At 37.4% G+C, this 15,778-nt stretch overlaps 1 protein-coding gene across 2 annotated transcripts; it reads right to left on the bottom strand.

The window, feature by feature from the left end:
• Positions 1–386: 386 nt before the first annotated feature.
• On the bottom strand, positions 387–15,449 carry GCG (glucagon). 2 transcript variants are annotated; one of them, XM_063318297.1, is made up of 6 exons: positions 15,304–15,449; positions 14,781–14,942; positions 8,887–8,940; positions 5,287–5,424; positions 2,237–2,380; positions 387–1,019 (listed from the first exon to the last, which is right to left on the bottom strand). In XM_063318297.1, exons 1-6 carry the CDS (start codon positions 15,396–15,398, stop codon positions 995–997), a joined length of 618 nt encoding a protein of 205 aa, XP_063174367.1. In that variant the 5' UTR covers positions 15,399–15,449; the 3' UTR covers positions 387–994. The 2 variants fall into 2 exon arrangements, with proteins under 2 accessions (XP_063174367.1, XP_063174366.1); XM_063318296.1 differs by lacking the exon at positions 14,781–14,942 and having other exon boundaries at positions 15,304–15,446.
• Positions 15,450–15,778: the final 329 nt, after the last annotated feature.

Here is a 15,778-nt window from a genome sequence, read left to right as displayed (position 1 = left end):
CTTTTTACTAGTTGTAGCATATGTGGGTCTTTCATACTATGGGCTACAAAATGGAAGAAAACTGCTAGTGAATTTTCAACAATGAAGGCTTTAAAAGTTCATTATAGTTTAATGTAAACACAATCTGACTTACGCTATGTGATTGTGTGTGTGTAAAAATATCTATCTCTTAAAATGTCAGCCAAATACAAGAGTAGATTTCCCTCTTCTTAGACAGTTGGATTTCAACTCCCATAATTCCCAGTCTGTTCTTGGTTGGAAATTATGGGAATTGATCCAACTCTTCCATAGGGTACCAGGGTGGAAAAGTTGTGCTATTAACAATGAGTTGTTCTTGAAAGAAGGGTTAGTTGATCATTCTTGAAAATAAGAATGGTGAACTGAACAGAATTTGATAAGAGTTTATTATTCATGTGATGTTCTTATGGGACTTTAAAAAGAGGCAGCAAAAGTTCAGTTAAAAAAAGTTGGACACCAAAAAAGCAGTGTAATTTGTTTTATTTATTCATTTATTTATTCAAGACTATTCACTGATGGTCTGGAAAATGGAGCCTTTTTATAACAAAGGTTTCAAGAAGGACATTTCCTCACAATTTTAATTGCCAGACTTGTTTTTGATAATGGTTCATACTGGCTGGGTTCATCATTTTTATGTACATACTATCTTCATAGAAAAAAATAAAATAATGGTCTTATGAACACATTTGCTTGGGGCCTTTTTCAGAACTTCCTTAAAGATCTTTCAGAAAGATCTGAAAACATAGAACACTTTGACCAATAATGCTGTGATTTTAGTTATTTCCAGCTGACAAGGGAACAATCATTTTAAAATCCCTCCATAGTAGGATAAAATAGTGAAATTCATTTCCTTGCATGTCAGAATCTGTGGTTTTAGAATACAGAGAAAAAATATTAAAATTCAAAAATAAAAAATAAATTCCAGTGGCTGAGAGTGGATATAGAGAAGATCTTGATGCCATGTTTTTTCTGCATCTTATTGGTACTCTCCTTGAAGGTCCCTAGAATCAAAAGAAAACAAAAAGTTAAAGACAAATAAGAACATTGATATAATTGCTGTGGAGGGATACATACAGTTTTTCAATTAAAATTTAGTAGTTATAACTTTTTATAAGACTGTAGTAGTTTCGTCAATTTTGTATGTCTACAATTGCCTAGCTTTATTTGAATTCTAAAAATAATGTGTGCAATCCAGCCAAAGTTAAGTCCCACTTACAGCTGTTAGGCTGTAATCATGTATAAGTGTAGCTTATATAAATGTTGCTTGTAATAGTGACAAATAATTAGGATTGAGTCAATTCCAGTTTGAAGTACCAATTGAAATTGATTGGCACAAGGTTCAAGACAACAACAAAAAAAGTACTTAATCAAACAGCATGTAGCAAACGTAAAGAATGCTTTGCTACCAGGGTGATGCCTTTAAAAGGAGAATTTAAAAAGTTGCGGAAAATAAGTTTATTAACAGCTAGTATATAAAGCCCCAAGGCTCTGGCAGTGTGGCTCTAGTTGCAAGGGAATGATAACAAAAAATAGCAATTGTTTGGAAGTCTAGCTGAGGACTTGCAGAAGCATTTGACTGGTGACCAGCCCCTGCTCTATACAAGGGCTAAGTGAGTTGACTAAGGGATGCATGTGATTGGCATGTAAAAATGTAGATTGTTGGATGAATATGAATGAGGTCTTGGTCGCCCTGAAAAAAAATAAGAAAACTGCTGTTTTATGTACATTTTTAAAAAATGGCTGGTTTGCATAAACCAGACAGTAGCTTGGAGCCACTGAAAGAAGAAAACACATGGAGTGCAGATGAATCTCTGGAGAATAGCTGTGCTCTTCTTAAAATAGCATTTTAAAAGAATACGAGCCATCAGTTCCAGAGTATTGGGGTGGGGGTGGGGACAAGTTAAAAAAAAAATCAATATGGCAACTTCAATTGTGCTGTATTTTTTTACCCTGTGATCACAAATTTTATTAAATACTATTTATTTATTTATTTATTTATCTATCTATTTATTTATTTAAATGATTTATACGGCCACCCATCTCACAATTGTAACCCGGGATAGCATACAGGGATTAGTAACTATACTATATTAGCGAACAGTACTAAGAAAGTATTGTAAAAACAATACTAGCAAAGTGGAAACAAGTGAAATTTTCTTCCCCACCAGGCACAGCTATTGGCACAGCTATTAGCCAAAATTAGCTAAAATTCAGGCACCTCTGGGTCACTTTTTGGTTAATCAGCCACTTCAAGAATTCTTGGGTAGCCATGTCATCCAGGAGTTTGTTGTAATCACTCGTGAAAGTGCCATCTGCATGTCTTCGACTAAGGTCTTCACCAGTGTGAGCTCCTTCTGAGAAACTTAAAAGGGAAAAACGGACAAATAATATATTTTCAGGTTATAAAAAAATAGATGTCAAAGGTCCACAGCAGAAGTACAAAGGACTGGGCTTTGTATCTTCATAACAACCACCCTTCAGTAAAATAATCCCTGGATCAAAATCTGTTTCTTTTAAAAATGTTTAAGTAATAAAGAGAAATGTTGTATGTACTTCAATCAAAATTAAGCCCTTTTAAAATCCAGCTGATTTCACAATGCAGATTAAGGCTCATACCCAGCTATTCATTCAACTGAAAATATTTTTGCTTTAACTAAATCATGTTCAGAAGAACTGTTAATTTATATCAGGCCACACACACACACACACTTTGCTACTGATAAAGTCATCAAATTCCCCTTGTGAAGATTTGTATTTCCATTCTTAACTAGAGAGAGATTGGTGGCATTGTTAATGCCTATGAATCCCATGTTGTTCTTCCAACAGTTAATTCCTGTTGACTGACCTGGGGAACATTTCAGCCCATAGCTCATCCTTTAAATTGGAATAAATAGTTTATAGATTGTGATCTGTGCTCAAGGCATAATCTCTGAGAGAGGACATTCTGTACTGATCCATTAACTTGCTGACTACTTTAAAAATGTTGCTGCATTCTCTGAGATCTGTCTTCCCAAAGGACGTTATTTATCTTATCAGTAAAGAACTTCTATGTTATATAAGAAAGCTTGAACTTTTTAATTATCATTGCAGAATAATATTTCTCAGAATCATATGTGATACCAGGAATTGCACCAGGATTAATATTATATGACAAAAGTTCTGAATTCCTTGCTTATACTTTTAATTAAGGTCAGTAACAGAAAAGATACTTTATCAGTCTGAAAGTTTCAGCACTACTATTGGAAGTGGTAACTATAGTAAACATGCTAAGACCAAAATACTCCAATTAAATGTTCTTCCATCTGAGCCAATGATCCCATTCATCAATGTCTTTTCCAACTCCAGATTAAAAACAGAAATTGGGGAAGGAGGAAAGATGGAGGTATATCTTGCTACTAGCAACATCAGATGGCGCTAATACTTTTGCTGAGAATTTGTAATATGCTGCTGTATTGTTTCCTAAATACTTTTGAAGAACTGCAACATAAATATAAGGAGAAAAATCCTGATTTTCTTTTATGAGCCTGGAGGGTTTCTTTTAACAGGCATATCAATGGAATACACAGCTACTTGTGATAGTTCAGATTTGTATCTTAGATTTCACTAATGTAGAGGAAGGAGAATAATTTCAAAGACTGGCCAAGCTGCCTTGAAATTATGTGAATTAAACATATGGTATACAAACAAAGAGTGCAAAAGAAGCCAATACCAGTAATAGTAGTACTAGTAATACCTGTGGCAGAGATCTAAACCTTTCCCCCTAGGACAAGGAGTGAGGAAAGCTTTATATTCCCAGTGTTCTCTTAGTTTCTCTGCTAAAAACCACTATTTTCTTTAAACAAAAGAGATCCATTATAAACATTTATGTGCAACACTTAGTTGTTCTCTCAGTAATATGTCCCTAAGGAAGATCAACAGTAATGAAGTGCAAAGAAGGCTGTACTGTAATTGCCTTCCAGTCCTGGAAAGCTGTTCTTTATTAGATCAAGGGGAGTGATTTCAGATATCTAGCATTACTAACCATTGCTGATGATTACCAGACTGCTTCTTCTCTTTTAATAAAAAATAAAGGCATTTGGCACCACTATCCTCCTCCTCCAACCTTATTCTAAGAAATGTTCTCAAAAGGTGCCCACTGGGTAATCCTAACCGGTGTTTCAGAAATATCTTTTCTTAGCTTTACTCCTTAATTTCAACACACATAATTGACTCTCAGAACTTATTTTATTATGGTGATGATAACGGCAATAATAATAAAATTTTATAGAATGCCAATGACATACATGGTGCTTTTACAGTTGGCAGTGTAGAAATGGAGAACTGAGCCAAGGGAGAAGGAATGTGAAGCCTTGCTCCAGAGAGCTCACAGTCTAAAGGTGTAAAAAAGTACAATGGTGCATTGACCTTCAGTGTCCAGGTCCTTTCAGCAAGGGTGCATGTAAGTGTGCAAGGCTTTGGGGCGTGGGATTGGTGGGGTGGAGGGATTGAAGCCAGAAAAATGTTGTTCCAAATGTACAGTTGCCAAGAAAGATCGATTAAAGTCAGCAGTAGGTATAACAAGCAAAAAGAAGGGGAGGTTGTTTTCATGAAAATGGTGAGAACAGGATGTAGGTGGTTACTGATAGAGTACAGGTTACTGACAGAGGTGTTGGCAATCTAAAGTTATGGGGTGCTTTGAGGCTGGGTAGGGGTAAATATTCAATATATTGCAGAATGAGAGTGGGAAGGTAAAAAGAAAACATTAAAAGGAGTGCAAAGAGACTGACAGTGTGATAATGAGCCTTACAGCAACTTCTTGAGGATGCTGGGGGGAAAGAAGCAGCAGCTCAGGGAGGAAGAATCTGCGCAAACTTTGGGAAACAAACAAAAAACATTAGGAAAAGCAGAATGCTGGAAAGTAAATAAAGACCTTGGGAGAGATTTGGGGTAACAGATCTGATAAGCAGGAAGAATAAGTAGAGCATGCACAAACAGAGGAAGAAATCAGACAAAAGATGAGAACTTCATTGGTCTTCCATATGACTTGGCCTTATGGAGAAATTTGACCTATTCACGTATGTAACAGCACAGTAAACCTGCAAAGAGCTACATTTTAACGGGTACTTTGATTATTTCATGTCTGCAGAACAACTTTGGTTTCAAAAGTAAAGTATGAAATACAGCAAGCAAAGGAGGGGAAATACATTGCAGTTCCGTTAGGTTTTGATTGGCAAAAGCTCCCAAAAGCTAAGAAAATTTTAACAATAGTAGCAACAGATGGTTTCTTACTCTCTCCTTCCTCGCCCATTCACTAGCCAAGCAATGAACTCCTTAACAGCTTGACCTTCCAAGTAAGAGCTGATGTCACTGGTATAGGTGCCGTCAGCATGTCTCTCATATTCGGCATGACGCCTGGCAAGTCCATTACTAAAAGAAGAAGAGTTATTTGTTTAGACCCTTATCTCATTCCCATTTTTCTTTACTAGCCTCTTTCCTCCATCCCTCCATATACAATTAGTTTGAATATGTCCTTGCAATGTAGCATGATGAAGACATAGGAGAAAGAAAGAAGAAATGAGATATGTCTGTTGGACTACACATTTCCCAAAATCTGATGCTCCTGTGCCATCACTAAAGACTAGGAACAGGTTTAGCCCATACCTTACCAAAGGACAGTGCCAAAAGTGAGAGAAAAAGAGAGATGAGATGCTTAGGCTGGGTGTCTTTCTGGGAAAAAAATGGGATTGTAGGTCTGTCAGAGAAGATGAGGGATGGCATCATATTTTGTCTTTTATGCATTGCCCCAAGGCAATCTCCATGGGTACTCTTTCTTTGCAACCCACATAAAAAGTTGTTTCCATTTTACATGGAAAAGAGAAATTAGCAAGCTTACAGCAGTGAGAGCAAAACCTGCTCCCTGCATCTCTTGACAAGTTCTTAAATGCCTTAGCTGACAAGATGCCTGAAATGGGTTTCACTCCTTCCAGAAACTTTGCAGTACATATTTCCATGCTCAACAAACACTACAGCAAGTATTTTGCTGATATTCTTATAGCAGGAGTTTAAAAAGATAGTACTCTGGTTATTTTTCCAAACAGACGCATAATAAAGGGATTGTGCAATTACTTCATGGTGAAATGATACATGACTCTCTGCCAAATCACATTCCATTTTGCTTTTTCAAGTTTGTTTGGCTGCCCAAAATATCTTGAGGTGATTGCCTGGCAAAACTTTCTCCAGGTATGTGAAAGTAAGATCCATCATAGGACAAGCACTCACCTGAAGGTCTCTGATAAAGAAAACCCAAGCACATTATTCATAAGTCATAGGAGGTTCACTTTATATAGATATTCTCTAACACCTAACTGGGCAAACTTATCATGAGAGCAATGAATGAATAACTTGTTAAGAGTTCATGTGTGTCATAAGACATTCTCTATGCCTCAAGTATACAGTATATCCACTCTGATCTGTTTGCAGACTCTGACTTAGGCTAATTTATGGCCTTGGTGTACAGCTGTCCAGAATAAGACATCTTTCTCAAGAGACAAATAGAACCATAGTTATTTCTCTTGATGAAGATTAATGAGGCTTCAGGTTAGAGAACAACTTACATGGGGGAAGGTTATATAAATGTAATATATAAACTTCTGGTTTAGTGTTAGCTTCTTGAAAGAATCCTCCAAATGACCACCTGCTGAGTCAAAGGTGTCACAGATTCAGTACCTCCCACCCCTTCATTTGATTATGAATTTGATAGTTGAGGAAAAGACCAGGAGAGGGAGGTGGTTAGGGAAGCATCATTCTCAAGGAGTTGAATTAGCTGTAGGGCTGCTCTTCCCTAAGACATCGGAAGTGCCTTGTATGTACTATGTGGTTCACACAGCATCTCCTTTCCCTCTTTGTCTTGCCCTCTTTCAATTCTCTGTAAAGTTATCTGCATTGCAAATAACTGTATTTTTTGGAATTTCATGCCATGGTATTAGTAAAATAATTCCTGCCCCATCTGTATGGATTAGGGGGGGAAAAAAGCTGGATTATTATGTCAGGTTTCACTCCAACAGTGTGTTTTAGAACCCCTTTCCTTTACCTTACAGTATGTCAGAGACATATATACACATATATTTCTTCTTTATATACATGGGGGAGGGAGAAACAGAGATGATATGTATGCATTTACTTTATACATACTATGGTTAGTTTCAGTTTTGTGTGTATTTTGTTAGGAACTTTTGATGTAAACCTGTATAAAACTCTGTAAAACTTTTGACAAAGGATTCCTTCACACATTACAGGTTTACCAAATACAACAAGTATAAATGTGAACAAATGTTCATGGAAAACATATGCATTATACAGATATACATCGGGGTCCTGGCAATTTTTCCCTGCAGCATACACACAGTGGATGAGAAGCACATGCCTTGCAACATTCCAGCATTTGCCTCTCCATCATGTGTCACATAGTCCATACATTGTGATCATTTGAGAGAACATATTTGAAAAACAAAGCTGTAGATGGTTGTTGAAGACAATTTAACTTGTATGTGTCCACAGTACAATACTTGGTAACCTGGGATATGTGCTAGGAAAAGAGTAACCTCAGGGGTGGAGTATATGCTTGAGCGCAGGAGGTTCCAGATTCAGAGCACTTCCAAATGGGCCTTGTGTCACTCCCAGATCAACACTGTAATTGTACACCTTCCTTGACAATGGACAACTGAAGTGATTTACATGCAGCTGACATATGGCTCAAATACCAACCGGCAAAACTTCTGTTCTGCAAGTTACAACACTGGTGTTCTGCAGAGCTTGTGGGGTGGAGGTGGGGGTGGAGGAGATACTATTCTCTCATTGGCAGTGGCTCCCACCAATCCCTGCTTTCCTGGCTTTGTTCTCTCTCCACAACCTTGATGCCATCATGTCCTTGCACTGGACTTCAGTGGGGAGTGGATTTTCGACCAATGAATGTCTTTTTGTTTCATTTTCTTGCTCCATGGGAGTAAACGCGGCAAAGGAAGAATTAGGAGTGAGGGGAGGGCTCTGTCTAGATATCAGTTTTTGCAGTCTCCTATTGCTTGGCTGGAGAAAGTCTTAGTTGGCTCATCTAGAATTCTTAGTGGCCTTGGAGAGGACTATCTTCATAACATAAGTAAGTAAGTAAAGTAGCAGGATATAGGCCATAAAGCTGTATTCCACTGCCTAGGACCACTGAGATGTGGAATTCAGCTCCTAATATCTACTTGCTCATAGAAACAGGGAGTTAGTCCAACTTATCTGGAGGGCATCTTGTTGAAGACTGCTGCCCTAGGGAACAACTGCTCAGAATAGACTATGCTCTGCTAGATTGTATAAGATAACTTCCACTGCAAGAATCGTATTTCTAGACTGAAGTATAACTGATTAGAATTTGTTTATTCGATCTCTCTCTCTCTCTCTCTCTCTCTCTCTCTCTCTCTCTCTCTCTCTCTCTCTCTCTCTCTCTCTCTCTGTATTCTTGTTCTTGTAGATGTGTGTAAGCCCCTTAGATTCACTTGATTGAAGTGGCATAAAAATGCTTGTAATAAATGAATAAAACAAATGTTCATCATCAGTGTCACCAACTTAGGCAGTACTGTCAACCATTGAGATAATTTCTGTCCGGATGCCCCCTTTTTTCCCACTACATAATGAGATAGCCACTATTGGGGCTGGCAAAGGCAGGTTTTTATGTGCACCATTATGCTGTAAACACCTCTGGAAGCCAGATTTTTTAGGAATGTGCCAATGTATTCGCAGTTCAGCCATCAGCCTCTCCCAGGCTATAAAAAGCCTGACCCAGTCAAGTCAGCTTATGATCTATTTTTGTTGCATCCTCTATATTTTATAATGTATCTTAACTTAAAATACCTTGAGAGCTGGTCCAGGGAGTTTTCTTTCTCTCTGTCTTCAAGTCCTTGTTGTCTGTGGCAGAGACCCATAACAATTATTAAAATGGCATTTACACAAGTAGAAAAAGACATACTATATCCTTAATTAAACATTTCTGTGATATTTAATGACAAGAATATTTTTTGGACAAGAATCCCATATATGAATCCTATCACTTCTGCATTTAATTCCAGACAGACTGTAAACATTTTGTGTTTTATTAGCTACAATATTTATGCTTGGAGTAAACTTAATTGATCAATCAATCTATTCTGTAATTAAGAATATTCAGTCTTAGAATGTTTTTTCTATATTAGAACAGCTACAAAAAAACCACAATACATAAGAGCTTAATTCTCTCTTCTCCGACATATAGTTTACTCTCTACAGTCAAATGAATATCCAAACAAAATGCCAAAACTAACAAAAATGTTATAACCTAAACTTGGAATTAAAGAATGAAATCATTTTCTGACTGAAGACATACTTGTTTCCATTTTCAAACCTGTTCAGTTGCTCATATGTAACTTACTACTGAGTTACTAATTATTTCACAATTCAGTCAAAAGCTCCTCCTGCAATAAGTTTGAATAAGTTGACTTATTATTAACCAAGTCATATAATTGCTGAAGTTCATAGTCAACCACTTTTCCAGCCTGATGGTGGTGACCAAGTCTTGAATGAATTTTTGTGAACTGTTTGTTGTGATCATAGGTTAAAGGTTTGTTCGCAACCATTTCCTCTATATTGTAAAGATTTCTCATGGGAAGTTATTGTTCCAAATGATTGAATTAAACATATTCAGTGAACATGGAATGCTGAAAAATACCAAAAATACCAAAAAAAGCAAAAAACAAAAAAACAGCCAACCAGAAGATGCTGGTTCTATGAATCATTTGGAACAAAGCTTGTCCCCTAGAATTGTTCATGCTTCTTCTACTATTGATCCTTGAAACCAAATACTTGTTCTAAAGCAACCACTCATCTTTTAGTGGATTTCTGCAAATAAACATATTTAGGAAAAGACTATTAATTGCTTATTTCATGATCCACTCAAAAGGGACAGTATAATCCTACCTCTGCTAAATATATATTAAAAATGTCAAAGTGTAGAGGTTCGGATACAATCTTGGGCACTAGAAGCCAGCTTGGGCCAATAGTGTGCATTTGTACCTGATTAGGAAATCCCTACCATCACACCACAGTTACACTGTTTTTCCACCAATTCCATTCTCAGGCATTTGGCACCCTCAATTTCATGCATTTTTACTTATTTGCAGAAGAAATAAGTGTCCAGGGATCAAGCCAACAATCTAAATTAAGGGAAGGCAACTCACTGTCCTCTTGATGTTTCAGACTACAATTCCCAGTTTTCTTATCATTGGCCATCTGACTGGGGCAAATAGGAATTGAAGTCCAAAAGAGATTTGATGTACCTAGTCTACATACTTGGGGCTGTGATCTATTCAGAAGGAATCTGTCACCTAGAACATGCTGGGAACTGGGAACTATTTACTGGGAATCCGTCCCCACTTGCCATTGGACATGCTGCTGTGAACTGTGGTCCCACATACCTGGAGGGTACTTGGTTGGAGAAACGTGTTGTAGGATGATGGCAAGGAGATCCCAGTAATCGACTCAGCCACAATGACAACCTTTTATTAATTCAGCTTGATTTAATTAATTGATAATGGCTAATCACTTCCTCCTGCTGCCAAGAAAAATGCATGGACAAGCCCATGTGGTCAACAGGACAACTATAAGAAATTTGACTTAGGGAAACTCAAAGAAGATTTTTAAACCAACATCTAATTAAGGCATTGAGATGAAACAATTGTGTTGCTGAAACTGAGAGAAGACATAAAAGAAACAAAGTAATATACATGATAGTGGAAAAACAATGGGGGATGAAGTATTTGGACAACAATGAACCAAATACTGGTGAGTGAAACAGCAAAGTACCAAATTACTTTGACTGTCAGCATTAGAAATGGTGAATGAAAGAAACATCTGAAGAAGTGGGAAATAAAATTAAGATCCACAAATTGTACATTTGATTTCAGGAGTTGCAAAGAGCACATTATTCTCAGTTCTAATAATATACTCCGCCATAGTGGTTCCTCAAACTGTATCTTATGAAACTTTGACATGGCTTGGAAGTGTCCCCAGGCTCCTCAGTTAAGATCTACCATGGCAGATCTATAGATCATATGGGTAGTTCAAGCTGGGCAGTAGTGGGGCCCAAGAACCTTGTATGCTGCCTACATGAGCAGACAGGATGCTGGGGAACAATCCCAGGATACTCTTGGGCAAGAACCTTGTGGAAGGAAAATAAGCTTCCTCTAATAATTGTTCATAGAGCTAGGTTTAAAGGGCTCTATGTATGTGCAAGAGCAGAAATAAGGTTCAGAGGGCCCAGCAGAGTTCAGTGATAGAGCAAACATTTTTCATACAGTCCTTAATTCAATCTATGACATCTCCAATTAAAAGGGTCATTTATCAGCTGATAGAAAATATGCCTGCTCAAAATCCTGAACAGCCATTGCTAGTCTGAATACATCATGCTGGGATGGGTGAACCAGTTTAGTGTTCTGGTTCAGTAGACCTTTCTTTTAGGAGAAAGGCCATATCTTGGAGTAGACATATATTTGACATATAAACTGGCCCCATAAGAAAGACTGGAAAGACAATGCTACAATATGACAACATTCATGTTCTAAATTGTAACCCATATGCTGTACTGTATTACTAAATTCCAGTATATGTTTTATACATACCTTGCTCTGCTTGAGAATGATAAACAGTCCAATTGTCTTCTATTAAAACTCAAGCATGTTGTTAACTTGAGCCTACATTTGAGTTAGAACATGTGGGAAGCTTTTTCAATCGATTATTTAAAATAATACTTTTTCAGAAATAGTTTCATTAAGACCTTTTTTTGCCATTCTTCTGATAGAACTCTGATAGATTTTAAAGTACATTTTAGGACAGTGGTTATAAACTATTGGGGAGTGTATCTGTGTGTCTATGCATGCATGTGTAAAATAAGGGATAGTGAATGTACTAAATTCTGAAAAAGTTCTACCAGCTTGGAACAATAGGCATTAAAATAGCAAATACTATTATAGTACACAAGCCAGTGTGAAGTGGGGTAAAAATCCTCAACCTATCTACATTATCCTGTTATTGACCAAGAAAAGAATGTTGTGATCAACCAGTGTGTGGACATTGTGAAAAGGATAAATTCTGTGTTAAGGACCATCTGAAAATTGTAACAATGAGTACCACAGTGTCAATATCCCCATTTATGATAATGCCACCATACTTGGAATACTGTGTACAGTTCTAGCCACTTCACCTCAAAAAGGATATTGCAGAGCTGGGAAAAGGTGTTTTAATTTTATATTCTCACTCATCAGTTCTTCCCTAAACAGAATACACCCACACAGCACACTTGGCTAATTTTCATGCTCTAAGAAAAGCCATTATAGAATAGACTGGTACAGGCTAAATCATGTCTTAGCAAGCTGCGAAAAATCTGTGAAAAATGTGAATTCTATGTTAGAGATCATTAGGAAATAGGCTGAAAAATAAAACTGCCAATGTTATATTGCTTTCATAAAAACCTATTGAGCAGTAGTTTTGGCTCCCAAAATGTCACAGTAACATTGAGGAGGTTGGAGAAAAGGCTGATTAAATGATCAAGGAGGTGGAGTCCAATTCCCTAATGCAGAAAAATGGTACAATTTTTAAATAATGTGCAACTGAACTTAGGTACATGGTATGAGGAAATGAACTGCGCCTCCCCGCCCCCCAATATTTCAACTGCAGAATATCCAGTGAAACTGAATAGTATAAAACTTAGGAAAGATCAAAGAAATTCTTCAGTGGAATTTTTCTTTTACCAGAGATTGGTAAAAATCAGTCACCAACTTGACTAATTGTATCAAAGCTATTCGTAATGGGTGTACTGTATATGACTTCCAATATTATAAACAGTCTGTTTCTAAACTCTAGGAGTGAAGGTAAACTAGAATTCCCCAAGCTCATGAGAACTGTTAGGTCAACAATGTCCAGTATCTCCTGATAGCAGTGAAGAGAACAGCCCAAAATCCATTGTCTTGGAAAGATGAGGGAAAAAGCCTAGGATTTTAATCCTGGAGGACTGACCTATAAATAGGTGTGATTGCCAGATACTGAAGCAGTCAGATCTTCTCTGCATCTATAGCTTCATTCTTATCTACAATAAAGAAACTAGTCTAGTCATGCCACTAGAATAAGATTCCTGCCAAGAAGCCAGTTTCCAAACATGGAGTTAAGGGCCTAGAAAGATTTAGTGCCACTTCCGGTATGAAGTCTGACAGTTGCTGGGTTAAAGGATCCCCTAAAAGTCAGTGTGGCCTTTGTGAGAGAAAAACATACCAGAGTAGTTAAGCCTTTACTCTGAACCAAGAAGGTTGTTATGCTTTTAATTTGCAGTTGAATGTGTGGGTGTGTGGTTGTATATGTAACTCCTAATACAATGTTTTCTGGTGTCGTCTATTGTTATTTGGAGATAAAATCTATGAAGTGGAATGTATATGTCTATATTATTTTATATGAAAATCTGTATATATTTAGCAGTTAATATTTCAGATGTACTGATTACAAAATGATATTAATGGGATTATAGTACAAACAATACACTTTGCTTCAAATCATAGGAAAACTGAACTGAATGGGAGTTCATGGCTTTAAACTAATCCCTAAATTACTTGAAATGTAACTACCTTGAAACAAACTCTAAAAATCAATGTCATTTTGTGTAACAATGGGCACTACATCTAAGAGGGAGGCTGAATAATTTGAGCTGCTGTACTTAGCCTTAAGATATAGAAAGCTAAAGAGTAAGCTCTCCATGTATCAGCAATGCAGGGTTCAGACTGAGAACCAGTGATACTTACATCAGAACTGACAGTATAGCCCTCCCTCAAACAGGCAAGCAGCCTTTCCTAACCTTCAGCCTTCTAGAAGGTTTGGACTTCAGATCCTGTAACACTCCACTCTGAATGGTGCTAACAGAGGGCTTTGGGAGATGAAGCTGAACACATCTGGGAGCACCAGGTTGGGAAGGCTGTGCTACCATCACATGACTTGCACCCATGAATCACATGAAAGTCTACTTGTGTAGCATTGAATTCCACCTGACTAGGCCCATGTACATGGCTGCTTTTTTACTTTTCTAATTTTACAGCCAATAACATAAGATCTTATTTAACCCTATCTAATTTCCAAGTCATGTCATCAAGGAGACACACTATGCCCCACCAAAATGGGAGTAACTTTACTTGGGCTAGTGAACAGAGGATATGTCCATCAGGATATTTTCTTATTTACATCCTTTTCTTATATATGGAAGTCACTGTTGCATAATCCCCACTTATTTTAGTGAATGCTCATAATCCTTCATTAATCAATATCTGTTTGTTTTTCACATTGAAATGCACCCAATATTTAAATCTTAGGCTAGAGAATGAGAAGGTGATGAAGAAAGAGTTCCTGGGGAGACTGTAATATATAAAAATGTCGCTATTTGACCTGACCCCAGAATAGGATAGGTTGCAAAATTTTAGAATGAATGGATAGATGAATGGATGGATTGATGGAAGACTTTGGATGAACAGATGGATAAATGGATGGATGAACAGGGAAGCTCTTAAGTCTTGCTTAAGTTCTGTGAAGCTTATGCATAAACTTAATAAGCTGAAGAGTATCTGTTCATATATTTCATCATGCCTTTCTTTGAGTTTATATGTTATCAAGTATTTTGTGTGAATTTATTTCCCAGGGAGGCAGTTTGTAAGGGGTTGGGGCTTGGTGTCCATTTTGCTTACCCGCTTCTTTTAGTGTTCATTAACCACTGTACAAAATCTTGAGCTCGTCTCGTGTCCAAGTACTTGCTGTAATCGCTGGTGAATGTACCTTGTGAGTGACGTTTCACTTCATTCGGCTGTCTAGGGTCATCTAATGGTTCAGCCTGGGAAGCTTTGAATGATCTATAAGTGTGGTTTGTAACAAATTAATTGCACTGAAGATTGCACATTTGAAAGGTGCTGCACCGTGTATCGACCTCCTTCAAAGATATAGATGCATTCTAAAAATACCTGCTATTAGAAAGGGTCATTAGTCACCTAATTACTACTCAGTAACAGGAGAAATAGATGCTGTTTAGACAACAGTAAGAACTAAGGAAAGAATTAATAACTTGACATGCTGTTGACTTATCCAGTTTTCAAAGGAAGAAAAAAAATAGCGTTAGTCTCTTAAAAGGGTTTTCATTTCTGTTTGCCCTCTGATACAAGAACAATCCGTTGTCCACATTCAGGTTATTACAGCATTAAACATTCTGACATTTACCTGGATTTCTCTTCTGTTTCTTGAAGAGGACTTTGCCAGCTGCTTTGAGCAATCATTAAAAGCAATCCAGCAACGAAATACCAAAGTCTTTTCATTTCTGTCACCTGTGGCAAGGATGGAGGAAACACAGTCAATGCAACAGACTTCAACCCCATTTGTATATACAGGTGATCCACCTGTAATCTGACCTCAAGCCATTTAAGGTTGTTTCAAGCACCATGTTGTCACATTGAAGCCACCCAACTGCACAGGAAGCAGTTTTGTGGTGGATTGCACTATCTGCTCTTCTAACTCAATGCTCTATACTCAGACAACCAATTCTCTGGACAACTCTTTGTCCCATCCCCTGCTACCTGATCCTTTTAACTGAAGATGCTGGGAACTTGCTACTTTCCACTGGCTAAGCCATGGTGATAACAATGTGACAACCACATAACAAATCTTCATGCTAGGTTCTGCAGTCTTGGCAGTTATC

This window comes from Candoia aspera, chromosome 1, assembly GCF_035149785.1.
Source record: "Candoia aspera isolate rCanAsp1 chromosome 1, rCanAsp1.hap2, whole genome shotgun sequence".
NCBI classification, from domain to species: Eukaryota; Metazoa; Chordata; class Lepidosauria; order Squamata; family Boidae; genus Candoia; species Candoia aspera.
This window is presented reverse-complemented; position numbering and strand designations above follow the sequence as displayed.